Source organism: Pelecanus crispus, chromosome 4 (assembly GCF_030463565.1).
Source record: "Pelecanus crispus isolate bPelCri1 chromosome 4, bPelCri1.pri, whole genome shotgun sequence".
Classification (NCBI taxonomy): domain Eukaryota; kingdom Metazoa; phylum Chordata; class Aves; order Pelecaniformes; family Pelecanidae; genus Pelecanus; species Pelecanus crispus.
In genome coordinates, this window is record NC_134646.1 from 1,574,927 (window position 1) to 1,594,615 (window position 19,689).

Sequence of the window (19,689 nt, forward strand, 5' to 3'; positions counted from 1 at the left end):
TTAGCGCAAATGCCAGCTTTCCCTTTCAAGTGAAGGAAAATTGAAGAGGTGATGCTTGGCTTGCATATAACTGTTCAAGGCTCCTTGCATTGGCTCAGGGTTCCTGCCGCGGAGTAACTCTACGTGCAGGTGCCCTTTCTGATGCTCACCATTTTACGTGCACCTCAGTTTTAAGGCAGGTGGATGCACAGGAGCTGCAAGCTGAGCAAATGGCCACTTTTGGAAACGTTACAGTGTACAAACCTTTAGGGTGCAGAATGGGTGATTAGCAGGCATCGGGTCTAACGCCGTTGCTGTGTCTTCTGTGTGCTTAGATAAAGTGGACTGGTGTCACAGCGGAATGGGGAGCCACATGATCCACAGGCCCATGTCTGATCCAGGGGTGTTCTCGCACCAAGCCATGGAGAGAGACAGCACGGGAATTGTAACGCCTTCCGGTACATTCCACCAGCCCGTTCCTGCAGGATACATGGACTTCCCAAAAGTCGGGGTAATGACCTTCTTGGACTTGATACGCGCGGTACCGCTCGATTTCCGTGTCGGCGCGTGAGGCAGATGAGCAACACGGAGGTATTGTTCACTGTGCAGTTGAGCATGCGTAAGCTAAAACGCTAACTAGTCCTCACGGTATTGCAGAATCCTAGATCTAATAAAAAATAACTTGTCCGTGATGTAATAAATAAATGCACAGAAAGGTTTTCCTTAAATCCAGGCGTTTGATTACTGCTTTAAGACGGAGAATTTCTTTCACGTGAATCCCCTTTTGTCCTTCTGTATGTGCAATAGTAGCAGAGCTAATGAATACGTACTGATTCTTGCTTTTTTCTCCCCCTAAGGGTATGCCTTTTTCTGTGTATGGGAATGCAATGATTCCTCCTGTAGCCCCCATCACAGATGGTACTGGAGGCCCTATATTTAATGGGCCTCATGCTGCTGACCCATCTTGGAACTCGCTGATAAAGATGGTTTCAAATTCCACAGAAAATAACGGGCCTCAGACGGTAATTATTTTAATTTGTATACTCGCAATTTTGTTTTAACTTAAGAAACAGTGTGGTGCAGATAAGACCCTAGCTGTTAGAAAGCAGGAAAATACAGCGTAGCGTTTCTTCTTTTTGCTCGTGTCGCTAAGGAGCTGATACAGCCCCCCTACTCACTGCAGCACTGAGTGTTGTACGTGCTTACTGATGACTTAGAAACATTGCTCCTCTCTCCAGAAATAAGTGTAAGTGGTCCCGAGAAAAACTCAGCATCACTAAGTTAATGCTGTTCAAAGGAGTGTGCTGTAGTTGACTTCTGTGAAGGTATTTGTGCTTGAGAATTGGGAAGCTTGCTTCCAGCTGAGCTCAGAGAAGCTGCCTATTTAATCAAAGTAGACACCTGGTTAATTACTGCAGATCAGCTTTTCTGACGATGTGTTGTAGGCAAGTCTGGACAGAAAAGATAGTTTTACACTGTATGTTTTACTCAGAATTATAATGATTTCTGTCTGTGCAGTTCCACATTTGGGAAAACACAATCAATTTGCTTTTGTGAGAAAAGCCGTGTATTTGCTGTTATGTAAGCTTTCCCTTCCCAAAAAGGGAAAACGGCATCAGCTCTAAAGGATGGTTGCTAGGCAGTGAAAGGTATGATGTCTTTACTGTGTTAGGAGCTCACATAGGAAGGGAGTAAGTAGCTCTTCTGTCCGCTGCTCTGATCTTGCCTGGCTTACAGACTAGTCCACTAAATAGAATTTAGGTGCAGGGATTTATGCTCCCCTAAACCTCTTCCTCGTAGTCAGCCAGCAACAGATACTATAATGGCTCATCAGTAGCTCTTGTTATATTGTATCCTGTGTTTATTTCTGATTACACAGCGAGCTCTGTTACACTGGTATTAAATAAAGGTATTTCTGGACTTAATTTGCTTGGGAATCATGCAAGCTGCAAACAGCAGCTCCCGGCTCTGGCAGAGGGTAGGTGTGCAGGAGAGGAGGCGGGCGGTCGTTTGGCCACAGCTCATGTGTTGTTCTGAAGTGGGTCGAGACCATTGTGAGGCGACCTCCGGTTTAGTGAGAAAACTCTGTCCCCCAGAGAAGGCTTTACTTTGTTACACTTGGGCTCCCCCAGAGCTGAGGGCGTTGCTATGCCTTGGGGGAAAACGAGTCGAGGTGCCAGCAACCAGGTTCTGGTTTGTCTGATCTTCCGAGGGTAAAGAGGAAAGATAGTCTCTTGCTCTGAAAGCTGGCGGTCTCCAGGCGCTGTCCTTGCAAATCATTTTGCACGTGTACAGAGAGAGTCCTGTTAATTCTCCTTGACAGCGGACCTGGCACGTTTAGAGGGAGTACTTATTTCCCTGCGTCTGAAGGGATACACTTTTCCCATAGAACAGGAAAATACATATTTCATCAGTGTTGCTATGATGGAGGAACCTAGCAGGCAGGAATAGCGTTGATTCTCTCTTCGATTTTGCTATGAAGGAAAGCAGTCAGGCTGGGCGAAAGGGTTTTTCGGGGTTGGTTTTTTTTTTTTTTTTTTTTTTTTGTACTAAGTACAAAGGAAGAGGAAGACGGACCCTTGGCCAAGGTGAAAAAATACAGGCAGAAAGATTAAAACCTCATTTCCCTCTCTTCTCCCCTGAATTACAGCAGGGTAAAATAAGTGCCGAAGGGAACTGGGTGTAGTTTGACGATCGATTGCCGTGTTGGCTGATGTTGGGCTTCACTTGCGTGCGGTGGAAACCATAAGCACTGCAGCGCAGTTGTGATTTGTGAACTGTTTTGAGCAGCCCCCAAGCCTGGTGTTAAATGGAGCTTTCTCTTTCAGGTGTGGACTGGAACTTGGACACCTCACATGAACAGTGTGCATATGAACCAGCTTGGCTGAGTGGGATCAACTTGCTAGCCTTGAGATTCCTTTTTTGCAGAGGAAAACACAAATGGCAGAACAGTTTATGTGCTCCCAGATCATTCTACTGATGTGCTTGACTGAAGTGTGTAGGCTTTTTGCAGAAGAACTTACTAACTGACCTTTTTCTGTGAACATTGTGACCGCCCATTCCCCACCATCATACGTTTCAACTTAGTTAGCCTTTATTCTTTCCTTTCCTTTTTTGTTTTGTTTTTTTTTTTTTTTCTTTTTTTTGACATAACTTTCTGTTGAAGCTGTTCTTTGGCTGGTTGGTTTTAGTACTGTAAACTGCTTCTGAGCAAACACAGAAAATTAGCAAAATTATGTAAACTTGATCCTGAAGTTTTAGAATGGCAAATAAATGTACAATTGTTTACATAACAAATGGCTAAGCAGAAAGTAAATTTCAATATGTCAGTATAGAGGCTCTACTTTATGTAGACTTAAATTAATGTGAGATATGTACCTTCATATTCAGAAATCTGGATGTTTCCTTCATACATTAAACTATTAATAAGCATAACTTTTCTACTTGTGTAATTTAAGTACATTATAAAAAAAAGGGGGGGGGGGCATTATCAGAGGGCTTTTTCCCAATGTGTGTTGGATTTTTTTGAGAAGGCATACATCACTTGTAACCTGATCTTAAGATTTTTTCCGCTTTCCTTCCGTGAAAGGCTTTTCAGCAAAAAGCGCCTGAGAGAGAGCGCCTTTTGGCTCAGAGTCATCTCCACGCTGAAGTCCCCTACTTGCCCAGTAAATGGGGTAAACGTGTCATGCTGCAGCACCTATTAAAAATTAATCTTGCAGTTGGGTCTGTTGCGTTCCACGAGCGCTGCCAGCGCTTCTGTTCCTCTCGTGCCTTCCTTCGCCTGCAGAAGTCATTTCAGAACCTGCCTCCTTGGAGTGTGTTAGCTCAAGAGTGAGGCTCTTGCAGTTGTAGCAGAGCTTCACTGATGAAAACCGTCTCCAAAGGCAGGCTTATTTCAGAGTAAGTGTCTTTGTTCTGCTAGTCCATGTCTTGCTCCGAACGAGGTCGCTGCCCCGTGAAGGTTTATTTGGAAAAGTCCAAGTGAGAATTTCCTTACAGTCACCGCCGGGAGCTGTCACCTTCTTCGCTTGCAGCTGCTTGGAGTGAAGAGCAGTACCGGAGGCAAGGCGCAGGCAGCAGCGACACAGGGCTCCGGCCAGGATCCCCGTACAGTTTGTGTACGTATGGTTTAAAGTAGGTGTAAGAGTCGAACGTATTTTTGTGCAGGGCAAGCGAGGGCCAGCATCATGTGTTGCTGGTTATTCTGCATGGAGGAAGGCTGAAGGAAATTTTTGTTTTGTTTTTTTTTTTTCCCTTGCCGTGTGACTTGGAGTCAACCCTTTTGTTTTAAGTTACTACCCTGAGAGATGCAGTCTTGGGAAGGAGTATCCCCGATGAGTTCAACAGGCTGCTGTTAAGGCTGGAATTTATGAAGTGCTATTTTGTATTTATTATGGTACTCGTTTTGAAAGGCAGAAGGAAAAAAACACTTGCCCAAAGAAAAACCCACTGCCTTTTAAACATTGTGATGTTTCTTGAGGTGTCCCGAAGGTTTATGCATACCGATGTCCATATACACGCCCTTAGGTGATGCTCTAATTAGGAAATGAGCTCCTGGTTCCAGCTGTCTGATCACCTGAAATACACTGTGTAAAGGACCGGTTGTAGCAAAAGGGATCCCAAACTGCAGGACTGCTCAGAAAAATGATTGAGACTCCATTTCAGCACCTTGCTGGGAGTGGGGGATAGGGCCCTTGAGTCGCCTGCGTGACCTTCAGCTCTCCACTAGAATTTTTTGCTTAATGCCTCAGCGCTATTTAGGATGATTTGCATTCTTACTGTGGAACAATCCTGCTGGGAGCTGGTGCTTGCTGTTTATTACAAGCATGCATTCTGCGTGGCGGAAGAACGGAGTTTTTCACCTGTATTTCGCCGATTTGAAAAACAAAAACCGCGCTGCGGTCAGGGGAGGGTGGGCTGGCGGCTGCTGTGGCGGCAGCGAGCTTGTGAGGCTTGAGCAGGCGAGGGCGTGCGGAACTCTGTAGAAGGAATATTTTATTTTTCTTTTTCTCAGAGAATTTTTTTTTATTATTATTATTATTTCACATGTAATGCTTTCTCTTTGACCAATAAAGAAAGGAAAGTAGCCTGCAGCGAGCAGGCCTGTCGCCCTCCCTGAGGAAGGAACGCCGGCCCGGCGCTGGCGCTGCCTGCCCTGAGGCGCGGTGAAGATGGCGGCAGCCGCAGGTGCGGCCCCGGCCGTGTCCCTGCCGCTGGGTGCCGGGGCAGAGGTAAGCGGACACCCGGGGGGGGCCCCGGCTCCCGCCTGAGGCGGAGCCCGGCTGCCCCTGCGCCATCGCCCGCCGCCGCTCCGGCCCCGCGCGGGCCCTTGCCCTTCCTCTCGCCCTCACTCGCCATGGCGGCCGCGGCGGCGGGGGCGCGCGGGCAAATGCGCATGCGCGGCGGGGCGGGGCGAGCGCTGCCTCCCCCCGCGCCGCAGGGCCGGGGCGCGCGCCGCAGCCGTTGGCCATGTGGCGGCTGGCGCGCGGCGGGCCGTTAACGGTCGCGGCGGCGGCGGTGGCGGCGGCGGGCGGCGGCCCCGGAGGCTGGTACGAGCGGCTGGCGCGGTCGGTGCCCGTGCACTGGGCCGAGGAGGGGCTGGCGTCGCTGCAGGCGGCCGCCGGGCTGCCGTGGTGGGCCGCCATCGTCTGCGGCGCCGGCCTGCTCCGCACCGCCGTCACCTTGCCGCTCGCCGTGCACCAGAGCCGCCTCCTGGCCAAGGTGGGTGCCCGGCCGCCGGCACTGCCTCCTGAGGGCGGGCTGCCGTGGCCGCGCTGGCCCTCGGCGCCCTGGCCGGGGGGAGGGAGGGGCGGGCGCGGCCGGTGCTCCGGGCCGGCCTGGCGGCGGACGGGCCGCTGCTTGCCGCTGCAGCACAGGCGGGGGCAGCGGGCTTCGCGCCGCGCTGGTGCCGCTCCTCACGGGCGCCGTCATGGCCGCGGTTTCCCCGGCAGCTGGCGGGAGGCTTCTCCCTGGTGGTAAACCCGCCTTGCCCTTCTTTGGCACGTAAAGTCCAAATAAAACTGAGAAGTGGGAGTGTGCTTCCTCGTAACTGCGTGGAAGTCGGGTTGTGTTAGCGTGAGAGCCCGGCCGCGCCTGTAAGGTGCTGTCTTGTGATTTACTGTGATAACTTAAAGCTTCTGCTAAAGCTCCTCCGGTCAAAACTTGAAGTAAACTAGCCTGCAGCAGTTTCAAAATACCCGTTGTCCTGGTTTCGGCTGGGATAGAGTTAATTTTCTTCCCAGTAGCGGGCACAGCGCTGTGTTTTGGATTTAGTAGGAGAAGAATGCTGATAACACGCTGATGGTTTAGTTGTTGCTCAGCACTGCTGATGCCAGTCAAGGACTTTTCAGCTTCCCCTGCTCTGCCAGGGGCACAAGAAGCTGGGAGGGGGCACAGCCAGGAGAGTTGATCCCAACTGCCCCAAGGGCCATTCCATACCATACGGCGTCATGGGCAGTATGGAAACTGGGGGGGTTGGCCGGGGAGCAGCGATCGCTGCTGGGAACTGGCTGGGCATCGGTCGGCGGGTGGTGAGCAACTGCATTGGGCATCGCTTGCTTTGGATATTATTATTATACTGTTATTATTATTATTACTATTTTACTTTATTTCAATGATTAAACTGTTCTTATCTCAGCCCAGGAGTGTTTCTCACTCTCACTCCTCCGATTCTCTCCCCCATTGCACCGGGGCAGGGGCAGTGAGCGAGCGGCTGCGTGGTGCTGAGCTGCTGCCTGGGGCTAAACCATGACACCTGTTTTTGCACAAAAATGAGGAAAAGGGTTGAAGTTATTAAAGACATTATATTTTGGGGCTACAGGGGTGAAGTAGCCTTTGCAGTGCTGTCATATGGAAGGTGTTTCTCCTTTTCTGTGCTGTTTCTGTATCAAATAATGAGGGCTGTCAGGTGGTGCTTCACAGCTGCCACAGCTCAGGTCTGATGTGGAATCAATTGGCTCTTTGTTCTTCACTTGTGTGAAGGTCAGAGGGCTAAGTCCAGCTGTGTTTCTCGGGCGGGGTTCTTCATTGACCGTCCTTCAAAAGAGTGTTATTGCAGAAGCAGCATAATTTAATTCTTTTATTGCCCCGTGTTTGGGGTGCAGGTTTTTTTTTTATTTGTTTGGTTTTGTTTTTTTATAGTAATGATTGTTCCTTTTCCTTTTGATGGCAAAAGTGAATGTCGTATTGTACTGTTGCATAATTGGGTCTCTTCTTATTCCTTAGGATAGCGACTTCGGTGAATTGCAAAGTTGTGTGTCCTGCTGGGCTTTAAATCTTTTTGAAGTGTTTTGTAAAGTAGAGTTGCTGGTCATGATTCCTGAATGAAGACAAAAAGATGCTTATTAACAACAAAATATAAAATCTAATCATGTATTTATTTCACTTAGTAGTAAGGCAGTAGTTGATTGTTACTGTAAATGCTTCTTACTAGTATTTTCACGTGTTCATTTTGTTTAAAGATAAAAGGCATTCACGGATGGGTGCCTTGTCCTTGGGATTCATTTTTAATGTCTGTGCAGTATCAGGTGGGGAGGGAGAGCGGTTGTTACAGGTAACTGTGCATAAACATTTTTCCTTTTCTTTAGCTAGTTAGAAAATTTGCAGCCTGAGATCAAAAAACTAGCTGAGCGTCTTCGCTATGAAGTTTCTGTTCGTGGAAAGCAACTGGGTTGGTCTGAAAAGGTGGCCAGGTAAGATGGCGATTGTATATACCTTATAAATGCGTTCCAGACCGCGGGGTGGCAGGAGGGAAAGTCCTATAAGCAACAGGATTACAGAAAGATTCTGCCATTGCCCAAAGCTTAGATTTTCTTACTGCTTCTACGAATTTTTTGTGTTTGTTATATTGCCCTTCAGAGTATATCCATTTTAAAGCTCTGAACTTGTGATAGGCTTATGATTATAAGGCCAAATCCAGGAGTGTTTTTGTTCTCTTCACTTGTGGCTAAAGTTTCCTTAGCTGTTACAGTATTGAAATATTGCTGGACCTTGAGGCTTGAAAGGTTGTGGTCCGGCTCACTTGTTAGCGCAGCACCGCGCCCCGTGGAGTAGCGGTGTATCTAAGCTGGGATACTGAGGGTCGCATAACTGGCTGAGTGCCTCTGTAGGGAGAAGGTTATACCCTAGTTCACACAAAAAGCACCATGAAATAAAATATCAGATGAGTTACTGGCAGCTGCCGGTGACAACAAGACATTCTGTTGTGAAAAGCTGCTTATAGCAACAGGGCTAAAGGTTGTGAGGGAAGGGGGTTGGCAAAGGAGAGAGGCATGTTGGAAGAGGAAAGAGAGGTTTTCCAGAGCTGCACCTAAAAAAGCCAATTTCACGTGCCGAGCCTGTAGAAATGTTATTTCAGAATCTAACAAGTTACTCTGTGACAGGTATTGGGAGAGGACTCTCTTATTTTATTTTTTCCTTCCTTCCTAAAAGGTTCCACTTTAATAAAAACCTGCGGAGGATTATTGCGGAACTGTACATTCGAGACAACTGCCATCCCTTCAAAGCCACTTTACTGGTGTGGGTGCAGATTCCAATGTGGGTTTGCGTGTCCCTCGCTTTGCGCAACTGCAGCGTTGGTGCCACGGACTCGGAAGGTGATTGATCTGAACAGACGCACTCTTAACAGTCATTTTTTTGCTCAGTTACTGTTTTTCTAGATGTTTCACAGTCTCCCGAGCTTGACATATAAGCTGGTATAAAAACTACTCCACTACTAAGTTTTTTAACCTAATAATTGAGTTTAAGCATAGATAAATATCTGATTACAAAAAAAAAGAATTTCAAAGACTTTGATTAGGTACGTTGTACATTTTGTACTGGATTAAACTGCACTTGGTATAACCAAAGAGCTCACGTCTGGACCACACCTATACTTTTCTTTGGTTTGAACTCTTCTAGCAGGTATTTGCAGCATGCAGAGCATCCGTGATCTCTGCTTATACGCTCTGGTTATTTGTAATAGTGTTGCGAGCTTTGCGGGATGCCTCTTGAAAAGCGCTATCAGGGTCTGAGCTCTAGGAACAATGTGAGGCATTTTGTTAGGCCGTGCGAGCGTTTAATTATTTTGTGGTCTTCTGAAGACAGGATTACTAGAAAAAAAAAAATAAAAAGAAGTCTTGGGATTTTTCTGGTTCACAAGATAAGCATATTTAGCAAGTCGTGTTACCCATGCCACAGCACATTTAATCTGTATTTTTTTTACCTTCCACGTGAAGTTTCATGTGGAGGGCTACAGACAAGGTGAATGTGTGGGGGTCTTTCAAATAAAAATAATGCTGTTTTGATTTTTGCAGGAAAGAGTTTATAGTTTGTTCTTCTAAACAAAAATGTAACAAGTTATATAGTTATTACAAACAATAGAATTATTTCGAAGACACAAAACACGCTGTCACTATAGGTTACTGCATTGCGTCTTTTCCTCATTGGCTTGTAAAACAGCGGCTGAGATCGAGCTAGTTTTTATCGCAGGTTTACCTGAATCAGTGGCTGTCAGGAGCTAAGCTGGATCTCAGCTTGTCTCTCCCACCGTTTTTTACTTGTATCAGTAGCAGACTGCCTTGACATGTGATCTGTGAAACCAAAGATTTCTGCTTTAATAGTATTTATTGTGTAGATAGAAACTTGAATGATTTGATGGTAATACATGGTACAGTTCTGACTAACTTGAGGTAGCAAATCATACTTAACTCTGTATTTTCTTTAAGCTATTCGTGTAGTTCAAGAGCAGTTTTCATCAGGCGGAGCACTGTGGTTCACAGACCTCACGGCACCAGATTCTACGTGGATTTTGCCAGTTGCGCTCGGGCTCGTGAATCTGCTGATAGTGGAGGTACGTCAGAGGAATAAATAGGATGACTGCAAAAGGATAAGTCTTTTTATAGAATTGTAAGACAATATTACCTGGTTAAAAACCATGGTAACATAAGGATAGTTTCAGACTATCGCTACTTTAAATGCATTGGGCAGAAATGAAAAATAACTTAATTGTTCTGTGCATTTGAATGTCTGGGTGTCTTGTTTAGAGATGACAAATTCTGATGTCTCCTGTCTCGGATACTTGATTGGCTTTACTTGAGCCTCAGTAAAATTTAGTCTTGACTCTGAAATTTCTCTTCGAGTGGTTGTCTAATGAGCTTCCTGGCTGTTAAGCATCCAGAAGCACATGTGGGGTTTTTTGTTTGCTCTACTTCTTCCCCGCCACACTCACCCCGAAATTATTTGTACTGCCCTGCGGTCAAAACCAACAATACTACATGTTCTTCTGAATAAATTGAAAAAATCCACAACTTAAAGATTGTTGGGGCGATTAATTGACAGAAAAAAGGAAAGAAAAGTCTTCATTTCCTGTTTTGGGAGATAATTTAATGGAAGTACTTTTCTTCTTGATTTTTCTGTTAGGTGTTCTCATCAAACTCTAACCATTTGGATTTCATTCTTAACCCGTTTTCTTCTATGTCATGTGGACTGAGACTGTCTTAGAGAAAAGAAGTCAGTAGGTGACTGTAGACCTGATTGTGCTTTTGTTCAGTTGCCTGTCAACTGGTTTGGGTCTGCTTCCTGTTGGCAGCCTTTTCTCAGAGGGCTGTGCTTCAGCTTGAGGCGTTAGAACTTTTAGGTGTGCAAAAGTGACTACGTCAAGTTATGTTACCTTGAAATGATTGTTAGGTACTCTGCTAGGCTGGTACAGTATTTTCTACAAAGGGCTGAACATGTAAAACATCAAGCAAGTTAAATGAAAGATTGTAGCTGTATGTTAATTGAAATGGAGGATGCAGAATGAAAGTCATAGGTGAAGAAGAGTGCTGGGTTACAGGAAACCCCACCGTTGCCTTTTTTCTCATTTTAGTTGATTAAAAAGGAACTTGTTTATAACTGGATTTCTTCCCTTTCAGATCTTTGCTTCACAAAAAATGGAAGTTTCCAGGTTCCAGAAGCTTGCCACGAATTTCTTTCGAGTGGTGTCAGTAGTAATGATCCCTGTTGCTGCGACAGTCCCCTCCGTAAGTACGGAGTCTCAGTGGTGCGGTCATTAACCTGTGACTCTGGTGCGTTCCTAGTGCTTAAAGAGCAGCCCAAATGCCCGGTGCCTTTAATAGACCGTACTCTCTATTACAGTGTGCCCTAAAACAAATAAGATATTTTGTCTTTGTATACTTTTAAATTCTTAACACGTTTGGAACACTTTTTCCCCAGACAGAAGAGTCTGCAGCTTATTGTTTCGAAACATCGTTTATGCAAACTAGGGCTTGGAAGGGCATTCAGAGCGGGTTAGCATCCTTTTCGTGATCTCAGGAATGAGAGGAAAACTTTATATAAGGACAAATAGGCAAAGGTTTGCTAAGTGTTTGCTTACTCTAAGAGGAAAATGGCGTAGTTCTTAGATTAGGAAATTTCCCACAGCCTTCTTAAAACACTTCTCGTTTTTACCAGGTGTTCTGGTTCTCAATATTTTCGCAGCGGCTAGCAAAAACAAAGTATCTAGTTGTTTGGCTCATCAACTTATAGTCTGAAATATAGATGTTTAAGCAAATTTCATATGAATTAATTTATGAACTGTTGCCAAACTTCAGTGTAGAGGACTTTTTCCAGAAGAGTTGAGAAAGAGTGAAAAACACGTTTGAAATGGAAGCAGTTGTTATTATTGAGAGGAGTGGTTTTAGGTGAGTTATTTTTCTCAGTAACTGGGAGTAACCAGTGGTTGTGGTTCGGGAAGAGCTGCCCTCGACTGTAGCGTTCTCACTGCGTCTAGGGAGGCTGAACTCGGTGTCTGTCTCGTTGCAGTCCATGGCGTTGTACTGGCTGTCCTCGAGCTTCATGGGACTCTCGCACAACCTGTTGCTGCGTTCTCCGACCTTTCGTCGACTGTGTTGCGTACCAAGGACCAAGTCTGACTCGGATACTCCTTACCGGGATATTGTGTCTGCCTTGACTACCAAATACGGTTTTAAGAAATGATGTCGTTTGAAGTGTTGGAAGAGCTGTCCCACAAATTTTGCATGGGTAATTGAGTAGTGCTGTTTTATTGAGACGTACTACTGTACTGTAAAATGTTGCAGCTGGAATTATATTTATTTTCCAAATAAAGCATTGACTCTCTGGCCATAAAGAATGGTTGTTCGGCACAACTGTATGTTTATTGGGAAGTTTTGTTTCAGGGGTGGTTGTTTCACAATTAGAATAGTCCAGTAGTACAGGTCTGTCTCCTGAATTATTGTAAGGAATTGAGCAGATGAATATTAAATAAAACTGTGACTCATCTAGGCTGCTTTCTTGTAGCGAAGCTGATCTGACCTATGGGCTAGCAAACAACAAGTTTCAGGGTGAGGGAGAAGGCTAGATGGACTGATGCTGTCGTTACTGGTTTGTTTAATTAAGACACTGGTGCAGATTGATCGGTGATGAGGTATAGTGGTCCAATATCCCGGTGGTTCACGTGACAGTCTTTGTAACAGTTCTGATAGCTGACTTGCTGTAACTGCAAAGTGAACTAGGCTGTTGTCAGTCTCTTGTGCATTAGTGTTTGGAGTTAGGAGGATGAGTTTCTTTTATCATTTCTGGTGATCAGCTGTTGAGTGATGGCATTCTGTCTGTATACACTAAAATGAGGCAAGTAGCACCTTGAAAAAGAACCAATGATGATAAGCAAATAATTCAACTGTATACAAATCTCTTTTTTAATGTAAGTCTTTAAGGTCAAGTGCAAATTTTTTATGCCTTAAAGGACCTGTGTTGGATTTTTTTTTTTTTATGTAAACATCCGTGTCCTTACATGTAGGCACTTCCTGTAAGGGTATTTGGATTCACATCTCGTCTTGCTCTGCATCCATCTTAAGTCAGCAGACACCCATTATTGTGAAACTGGTGCACGCGAATGTCCCTTTGCACAGAAGCCTGTGCAAGTCTGGTCTCGTAAAAGGTCGTCTTTTTTTTTCTTAGCAAAGCAGAAATCAGGATAGAGGGCAAAGCATTGCTCGAATTCTTTGCTCTTAGATGGTTGTCATAGTACAGAGTCAGGATGATTCATGTTTTAACTGTTGAAGTTAGTTCTCATTAATCTTTGGTAACAGGAAGTGATTTTTAAAATAACTGGGGGTGTTTTGTCATTAGAGAAAACTGTTTAGCCCTGGGAAGAGAGAAACAGGTGGAATACCGGGCAGATGTAGACAACAGTAGCAAGCGAACAGTCAGGTGCCTTGGATGTGGTGGAAAGAATCTGTAGTAGTTCACTTCTTTCTTTTGCTGGTTTGTTTTCTGTCACCTTGACCCCTGAGCAAAAGATGGGGTTGAAGGAGTTTATCAAGGCTTGCTTTGTAGATAGGGCAGCGATGTTTTTTGAAACAAAATGTTCGTAGTTTTCGCTCCTGATACCACACTTGAGACTGTCTTTTAGTGGATGTATTTTTGCTAGGGGAATAAATGATATATCCTCTCACACTTGCTTCAGAAGCTTAAAAAAATTCATATAAATTCTATTTTCTTACTGCATTATATTTGAAATTAGTATTGCCATATGGTTTTTCAGACTGCAGTCTACCTGTTAGATAGGATTGCATGACAGCAGTAGTAGTTGGGCTTGGGTTCTTGCTGGAGAATTGCATACTCCACTGGTGGCAGGTAAAAGCAGGTCAGTGTCCTGACCTGGGCAGCGTTTCTTTGAAGAGTCGGGTCCTGGCACTGGCCTGGAAAGGTGATGAGATGAAAGAGAAATCCTGTGCTTTCCTGAGGTGCCTGGTCATGGGAGCAACTGCCTACTGGGCTGTGTTAGCGAGAGCGCAGCCGGCATGCGAAGGGAAGTTGTTATTCCCTGGCGGCTCTTGAGGCCGCGGCTGGATGCAAAGAAGATGGAGCCCAACTCGTCTCGGAAGTGCATAGAAGAAGGATAAGAGGCAATGGGGACAAGCTGGAAGACAGAACATCTCAGAATTGATAGAAAAACATGGCTTTTACCTTGAGGATGGTCCAACATCTGGTTTTCTGGAGGAATTGTGGTATCTGCGTCATTGGAGGCACTTGAAATGCCAACTGGATGAGGCCCTGAGGAACCTGCTTTAATGGGTCCTGTACTGAGCAGAGGGTTGGACTAGAGACCTCCAGAATTCCCTTTCCAGCTGCATGGCTCTGTGATTATATTAGTGTCGTATCTGGAGAAAAATCACAAATTCTGTAAAAAAAACATTGCTCAAGCATGAGCTCAAGCATCATGTGCTCAAGCATACGACTGGGAGCATATTCAGTGTTGTGGATGGTGTATAGCCAGTCGCTGTGTAGGTCAAGACGAGAATGCAGTTTGCTCTTCCTGTGCAGGAAATGCTGAATTTCTAGCAGCATCCCATCCTAAGAAGCAACAGACTGGTCGTAGCCTCATGTCGTATCAGGGGCTCAGTGATCTCCCTGTTTCTTCTTACAAATCACTGACTTGCACATTTTCCTCCACTTGCATGTACAGTTTGTTTAATAATGTACTGCATTAATGTCTATATTCTTTACAGAGGAGCAGCAATTGAAATTTTAAGTTGCGCCGTTCTAAAATACACAGTTGCGAAGTCTAACTGTTGCTCAGTATTGATTACTGTTTCCCTAAAACTAATGGCAAGCTTGCTACTCTGTAATAAGGTTTCTCTCCCCAAAAGACATTTCCTTCCGAGATTTCAGTTCGAGGTTGTAGGCTCATTTGCAAACATGTATACAGCCCTTTAAATATAGGAAAAAAGGTTGGTTGTTGTAGTAAGGAGGTGCATATGCAAGATTTTGAATGTTGGTATTTGAACTTGTGTTTCGTCTTTAGTGTTGTAGAATGACTTGCTTTGCAATGTTGATAGCGGGGCGGGCTGCATGCACAAACAAGGCAGCAAAGCTCAGTGAGATACAGTGCTCTTGATGTTGCTCATGGAATTATAGAAAGAGTGGCTTTCTCTTCTTGGTCATCTCAAATAGCATAGCAGGAATTAGTGAGGTAGGTGGTGGGGTTTTTTTGCCGGAGTGTTCAGCTGCTAAGTTTAGCAGTTCATAAATACACCACAAAAATAGTCAAAGTTAATAAAAACTCAAAAGCGTATAGAGAAGGACTGTAAGGTGTTAGACAGATTTAATGGGAACTGGCCACAGATAAATGTATTTAGAGTTAATGTAAGGATAAGAAAGGTCTGGAATGTTTTCAAATCTAGCCAAAATCTGCTAAACTAAACCCAAAATCCAAGTATTAGGACTTACAGGAAAGGGCTCAGGAGGCGAGTTACTCCGCACTTGCGTTTTACTTGTTTCCTGCACTTCCCTCTGAAGTACCTGTTTCTGGGTGCTGCTGGAGGCACTGGGGAGGGTAACGGGACACAATTTGGGTAGAGCTGGAGCCGTTTGTGACAATTTTGGCATGGAAACCTGGTAACTCGTGCCACGCTTGTGGCTTGGCAAGTTGGAATTCTGCGTGCTGATTGTGACGGGTCCCGGTGCTCTCTGTGACAGGTTAATCGCTTTTGCCTCATTTACTCCATCAGTGAAATTGCCAAGAACACTTAACCACATTTAGAAAATATTTGCATTTGTTGGGCTGAACTTCTGAGTTTGGAAAATATTAATGGACTGTTTTTTGTCCTCGCTCCCTTACTTTGATGAGCAGCCAGAGTCTGAGATACGAGGCTAGCATGGAAATTTCATTTGTCTCACTTGTGCATCCTTGATCCTCCATCTATGTGGTTGAAGTCCAGGAAGACTGAACCTGTTTTATGGTGGTGACGTTATTATTCTTACTCTCTGGAAAGGAGTTCAAACGTTGCTCTGGTGTTTACTGTTGTTTTTTTGTTGGAAAAGAAATATGTGTTAGTGTAAAGGATATGAGGTCAACAAAATCCAGACTGATCAGACTAAAGCTGAAAAGAAAAAAACCCAACTCATTAGTTTGCATACTGTTCTTAAAAAAAGTAGATAGGAGGGGAAACGATTTAACCATTCACCAGTTGGCTTCTAGAAAAGATGCCATTCTGGAGTTCTCTGGCCAAGGAGTTTCAAATTGGCCAACATCTGGTAAAATATGTATAAGGTGTGTAACAGTTGGTTATGTTTTTCATGGGATAGATGCTACCACAAATGAAACTGCTATCCTTCAGAAACACAGAACATCACGGAGGAACTGTGATACGGCACTGCGGAGAGCATAGCGCAGCTCCTGTTTCATACAACTGACTTAACACAGGGAAGTTTACGGAGTATTATGTTCCTTTGAAATGTCAGGTAGGCATGCTTAGTTTTACCATACCTGTTGCAAAAATAGGAGTTGGGATTTTGTATTGTGCCGATGGCAGACGTGTCTTAACCTTTCCGTTTATCGCTGAAGTAGGCAGTGACGTGGATCTCAAAAATTTCTACCTGTGAATAAATTAACGGTATCTGTCAAAATAGTCCCTAACAATAAGTTTGCTGTAGAATAAAAACAAGCCTCCAATTAACGTATAGTTTCTGAACTTCAGTCAGTAAGATCCTGCTCCACAAATTCTTTAAATATTTTCACACTGGAATATCTAAACTGTTTTTCCTAGCATTGCTGAAAAAAACATCCAAAAAGGAGAAATAAGTACCGTAAGCCCCAAGAATTTCTTGAGAACGTTAAGCTGACCTTTAAACAGTAGCAGAAATAAGTAAAATTCAGTAACTGTTTCTACTCTACCGTACCGGATTAAAAATCTGGAAAAATGGTTTGTTACATAACGTCCTAGGCACGAAAGAAGATTCGTGGATTTCAGCCACAAAACTGTCTGAAAGCTGTTGAAGCAAAAAGACGGGACAAATTGTAAAATAAACTATAAGACAGGAATTAAGTGTTCCACCCAGCGCTGAAGAAATGCACATGCTTCAGCCATGCTCCAGTCCTGTCTGCGAGCTGATAGCACAAGCCCTTTCTAAGCAAGGGACAGCAAGGCTGGAAAGGGGCAAAATATTTTTTTTTTGTTGTTGTTGAGAGACAGCATATGTACCTTCACACACACATGTATATACACACCCCCCCTCTCCTGTCTGTCTTTTAGCCTTTCTCCACAGTTCTGTGATTTTATGAAAACAGTTTTATGTTTGCTGATAATTGTCTGGTAAAATGCAGCGGCAGTTCAGCAACTTGAACGCAAGTAAGAAAGTACTGCTGCTGTCAGTGCGCTATTTCCAGATTCTTTTGATTTGAGTTAAAAGTAACACACGTACTGAGTGCTGAATAATCGTGCTTAGGTCCCTAAAGAAAGCCATAATTTGTGTTTCAACATCACAAGGCAAAGGAAATAGCATTGTTCCATGTAGTTTGTTTCTAGTTCTGTATTAATTGTTACCTCGACGCTCCTCTGTAGCCGTAAGGGCTACACGCTGACAGACCTAAGCCAAGACCTGAGCTTCCCGGGTAGATTAGTAAGTCACAAGTAGGCAGCCTTGCTTTGCAGGCACCGGTTCTTTAAATGAGTAACGGGCTAAGAGCAGAAGTGAGCTCATAGCACTTAGCGCTTAATTAATATCAAGACATGACACGTTCAGCATGAGGAATAGCTGTGTGGCACTGCAAGACTGAACGTGTCGTTTTATTCTGTAGCTTGCTTGCTTGTTCCGTAATTTTTGTCCCTTTCTCCTAGAAGCCTATTAACTGTGCTTCCTGAAAGCGTCCTCAAGCATATCTGCAAACCGTGGTAAGCTGTGCTTGGATACCTGTCGGGATATTATCCTTTACCTCGTAAGAGAAATGAAATCCAAAACTGGTAACCATGTTTTACGTAAACTCCCTAGGCTTCATCTCTGTTTAGGGAGAAGCAACAGCGGACTGCTCCATTTTATAGGACATTTTCTCCTAGCCTTTTTTGCTAGACCTTTAAATTAGCATTAGTTACTTGTACGTTATCCATATGTCTTTGAATCCTCCTTTTCCCCCTTTAATTTATAAGTGCCTGTTTTTCTCTGTTTTTTTTTCTTGAATAGAAGCGCTTTAAAAATTGTGTGGATTAATATGGAGATGCCTATGTGGATTGTTTAAGTTTTGTTATATGTTCTCCTTACCCTGAAAACCACAACGTTACTGAATTTAAAGCACTATGGTTTTAAAATTGTTGCAGACTTCTGTGCTTTGTGTAAATACTGGGTTTGACTTAGAGTTTTTTCTTTGTTAAAATGAAGGGTAAGGAATTATTTATTTTATTTAAAAGATTCCAAGTTACTACTTTGATATAACTTTCATGTAACAAAAAAGTGGGAGCAAAATTTTCAACACTGAATTGAAGCATTTGTTTGAATTGTGGGGATAGCTTAGCGAGACTCAAGGAGGACTCATTGCACCATATGCTTACCCATTTTGTTATTTGTATGTGTTAGTCTTGCCGCTGTTTTCCTGGCGCAGCTGCTTGGCTGTTTGTTGCGTGATGGAATTGTAGAATCCTGCTTCTCCTACAGCTGCTTTTTGGCACCTTGGCAAACATGTTTAGGTTTTGGAAAGGGTATCGAAAGTCAGCTTTCCATACGAGGATGTTAACGGATACCACTGACGATACATTGCCGGCCGTATAGATCTACGCTCATGCGACTGTAACGTTACAGAAAGGGATGAGGTACGGTTTCTGACTGAGAACAGCAGTTCTGGAGAAAAAATGCAGATGTCATCGTACTAGCAAAGCTGTGCTTGTACAGATTGGGCTGGTTTACCTGTGGAGATGTTTTCACTGGTTATGAATCTCAGAACATCAACGATATAGCTACACCTGTATGCTGCCAGGATATTCTTAAGCCAAAAAACCCTCTGTGTGTGAAACCGCAAGTTAAACGAGGCAGTAAAAAGCATCGCATCTAACGATATCTAATAACTCAAAACCCACAGGTAAGGAGGTCCTGGCATGGGGTCAGAATTGACATGATAAAGCCCTTTTCCAGGGTTGCATCAGATGTAGGAAATTGTTGCTAGATTTTTAGAGCGTGTTACAGATCTTTCCGAATGTCATATTGCCATTTTCTCTCAGCTGAAGGAATTGGAAAGGTGGAGTAAATTTTTGGCTGGTAAACTGGCAGTAGGGGGAGCTGGTACTCCGTGCGGCTCAAGAAGAAAAGCCTCTTCACCTTCCTTAGCACGGATAATCTGAAAGGGGTTCACGTTCATCTGGCTTTAAACCAGGTACATCTGTTTTGTAATAAAAAAAATAACCAGGAATTTCTTGGGAAGCATAAAGAGGGCCTTGAAACTGATCGCTGAAAAATCCCTCAGACAGGTTAACAACTCTGTCAGGATGCCAAATGTCGAGCACATGAAATGGGCCTTGCTGGATTTGCCGTTCTTCTCGGTCTATTTGAGACTCTGCTGCTCTCCAAGATTTGAGTCACCCTAGTGTTCGGAGGAAGAAGCATCTTTGTTTTCTTTGGTATGATGTCTCTGCTGGAGCAAGCGTATATATGCCATATATGCGGCGTATACATGTCAAGAGAAACAGCGTATTTAGTGGAGTTACGTACAGATACATAGATACGTGTACACCATATGTTTGTATAAATATATATCCCTATATGCAGATAATAGCGCGTATGCTGAAGAGCTAGCAGATCGTTGTCATGGGAAGGGCACGCATAATGGCTGCCCCAGCAAACGTTTCTCAGGCACCAATTTAAATGTGGGGCTCCATTGTCAGCTGTGGTAAGCATTTATATTAAATGCTTTGGAACAATTAATTTGATGTGTCGGGTACCATTTGGCTGTTTCTTGTTGAT

The 19,689-nt window shown here is 44.2% G+C and overlaps 2 protein-coding genes across 5 annotated transcripts in view; both read left to right on the forward strand.

The window, feature by feature from the left end:
- ANKRD17 (ankyrin repeat domain 17) overlaps positions 1 to 3,403 on the forward strand; it is a 95,294-nt gene extending 91,891 nt beyond the window's left edge. For all 4 annotated transcript variants that reach the window (XM_075709729.1, XM_075709731.1, XM_075709730.1 and 1 more), the window contains exons 32-34: positions 315 to 490; positions 837 to 1,001; positions 2,808 to 3,403. In XM_075709729.1, the coding sequence (XP_075565844.1) occupies positions 315 to 490; positions 837 to 1,001; positions 2,808 to 2,867 (401 nt within the window). In that variant the 3' untranslated portion in view covers positions 2,868 to 3,403. The remainder of the gene's footprint in view (positions 1 to 314; positions 491 to 836; positions 1,002 to 2,807) is intronic.
- Positions 3,404 to 5,451: 2,048 nt separating this feature from the next.
- On the forward strand, positions 5,452 to 12,036 carry COX18 (cytochrome c oxidase assembly factor COX18). Its single transcript, XM_075709530.1, has 6 exons — positions 5,452 to 5,703; positions 7,573 to 7,673; positions 8,413 to 8,576; positions 9,699 to 9,811; positions 10,875 to 10,982; positions 11,764 to 12,036. Exons 1-6 carry the CDS (start codon positions 5,452 to 5,454, stop codon positions 11,935 to 11,937), a joined length of 912 nt encoding a protein of 303 aa, XP_075565645.1. The 3' UTR covers positions 11,938 to 12,036.
- The last annotated feature ends 7,653 nt before the right edge of the window (positions 12,037 to 19,689 follow it).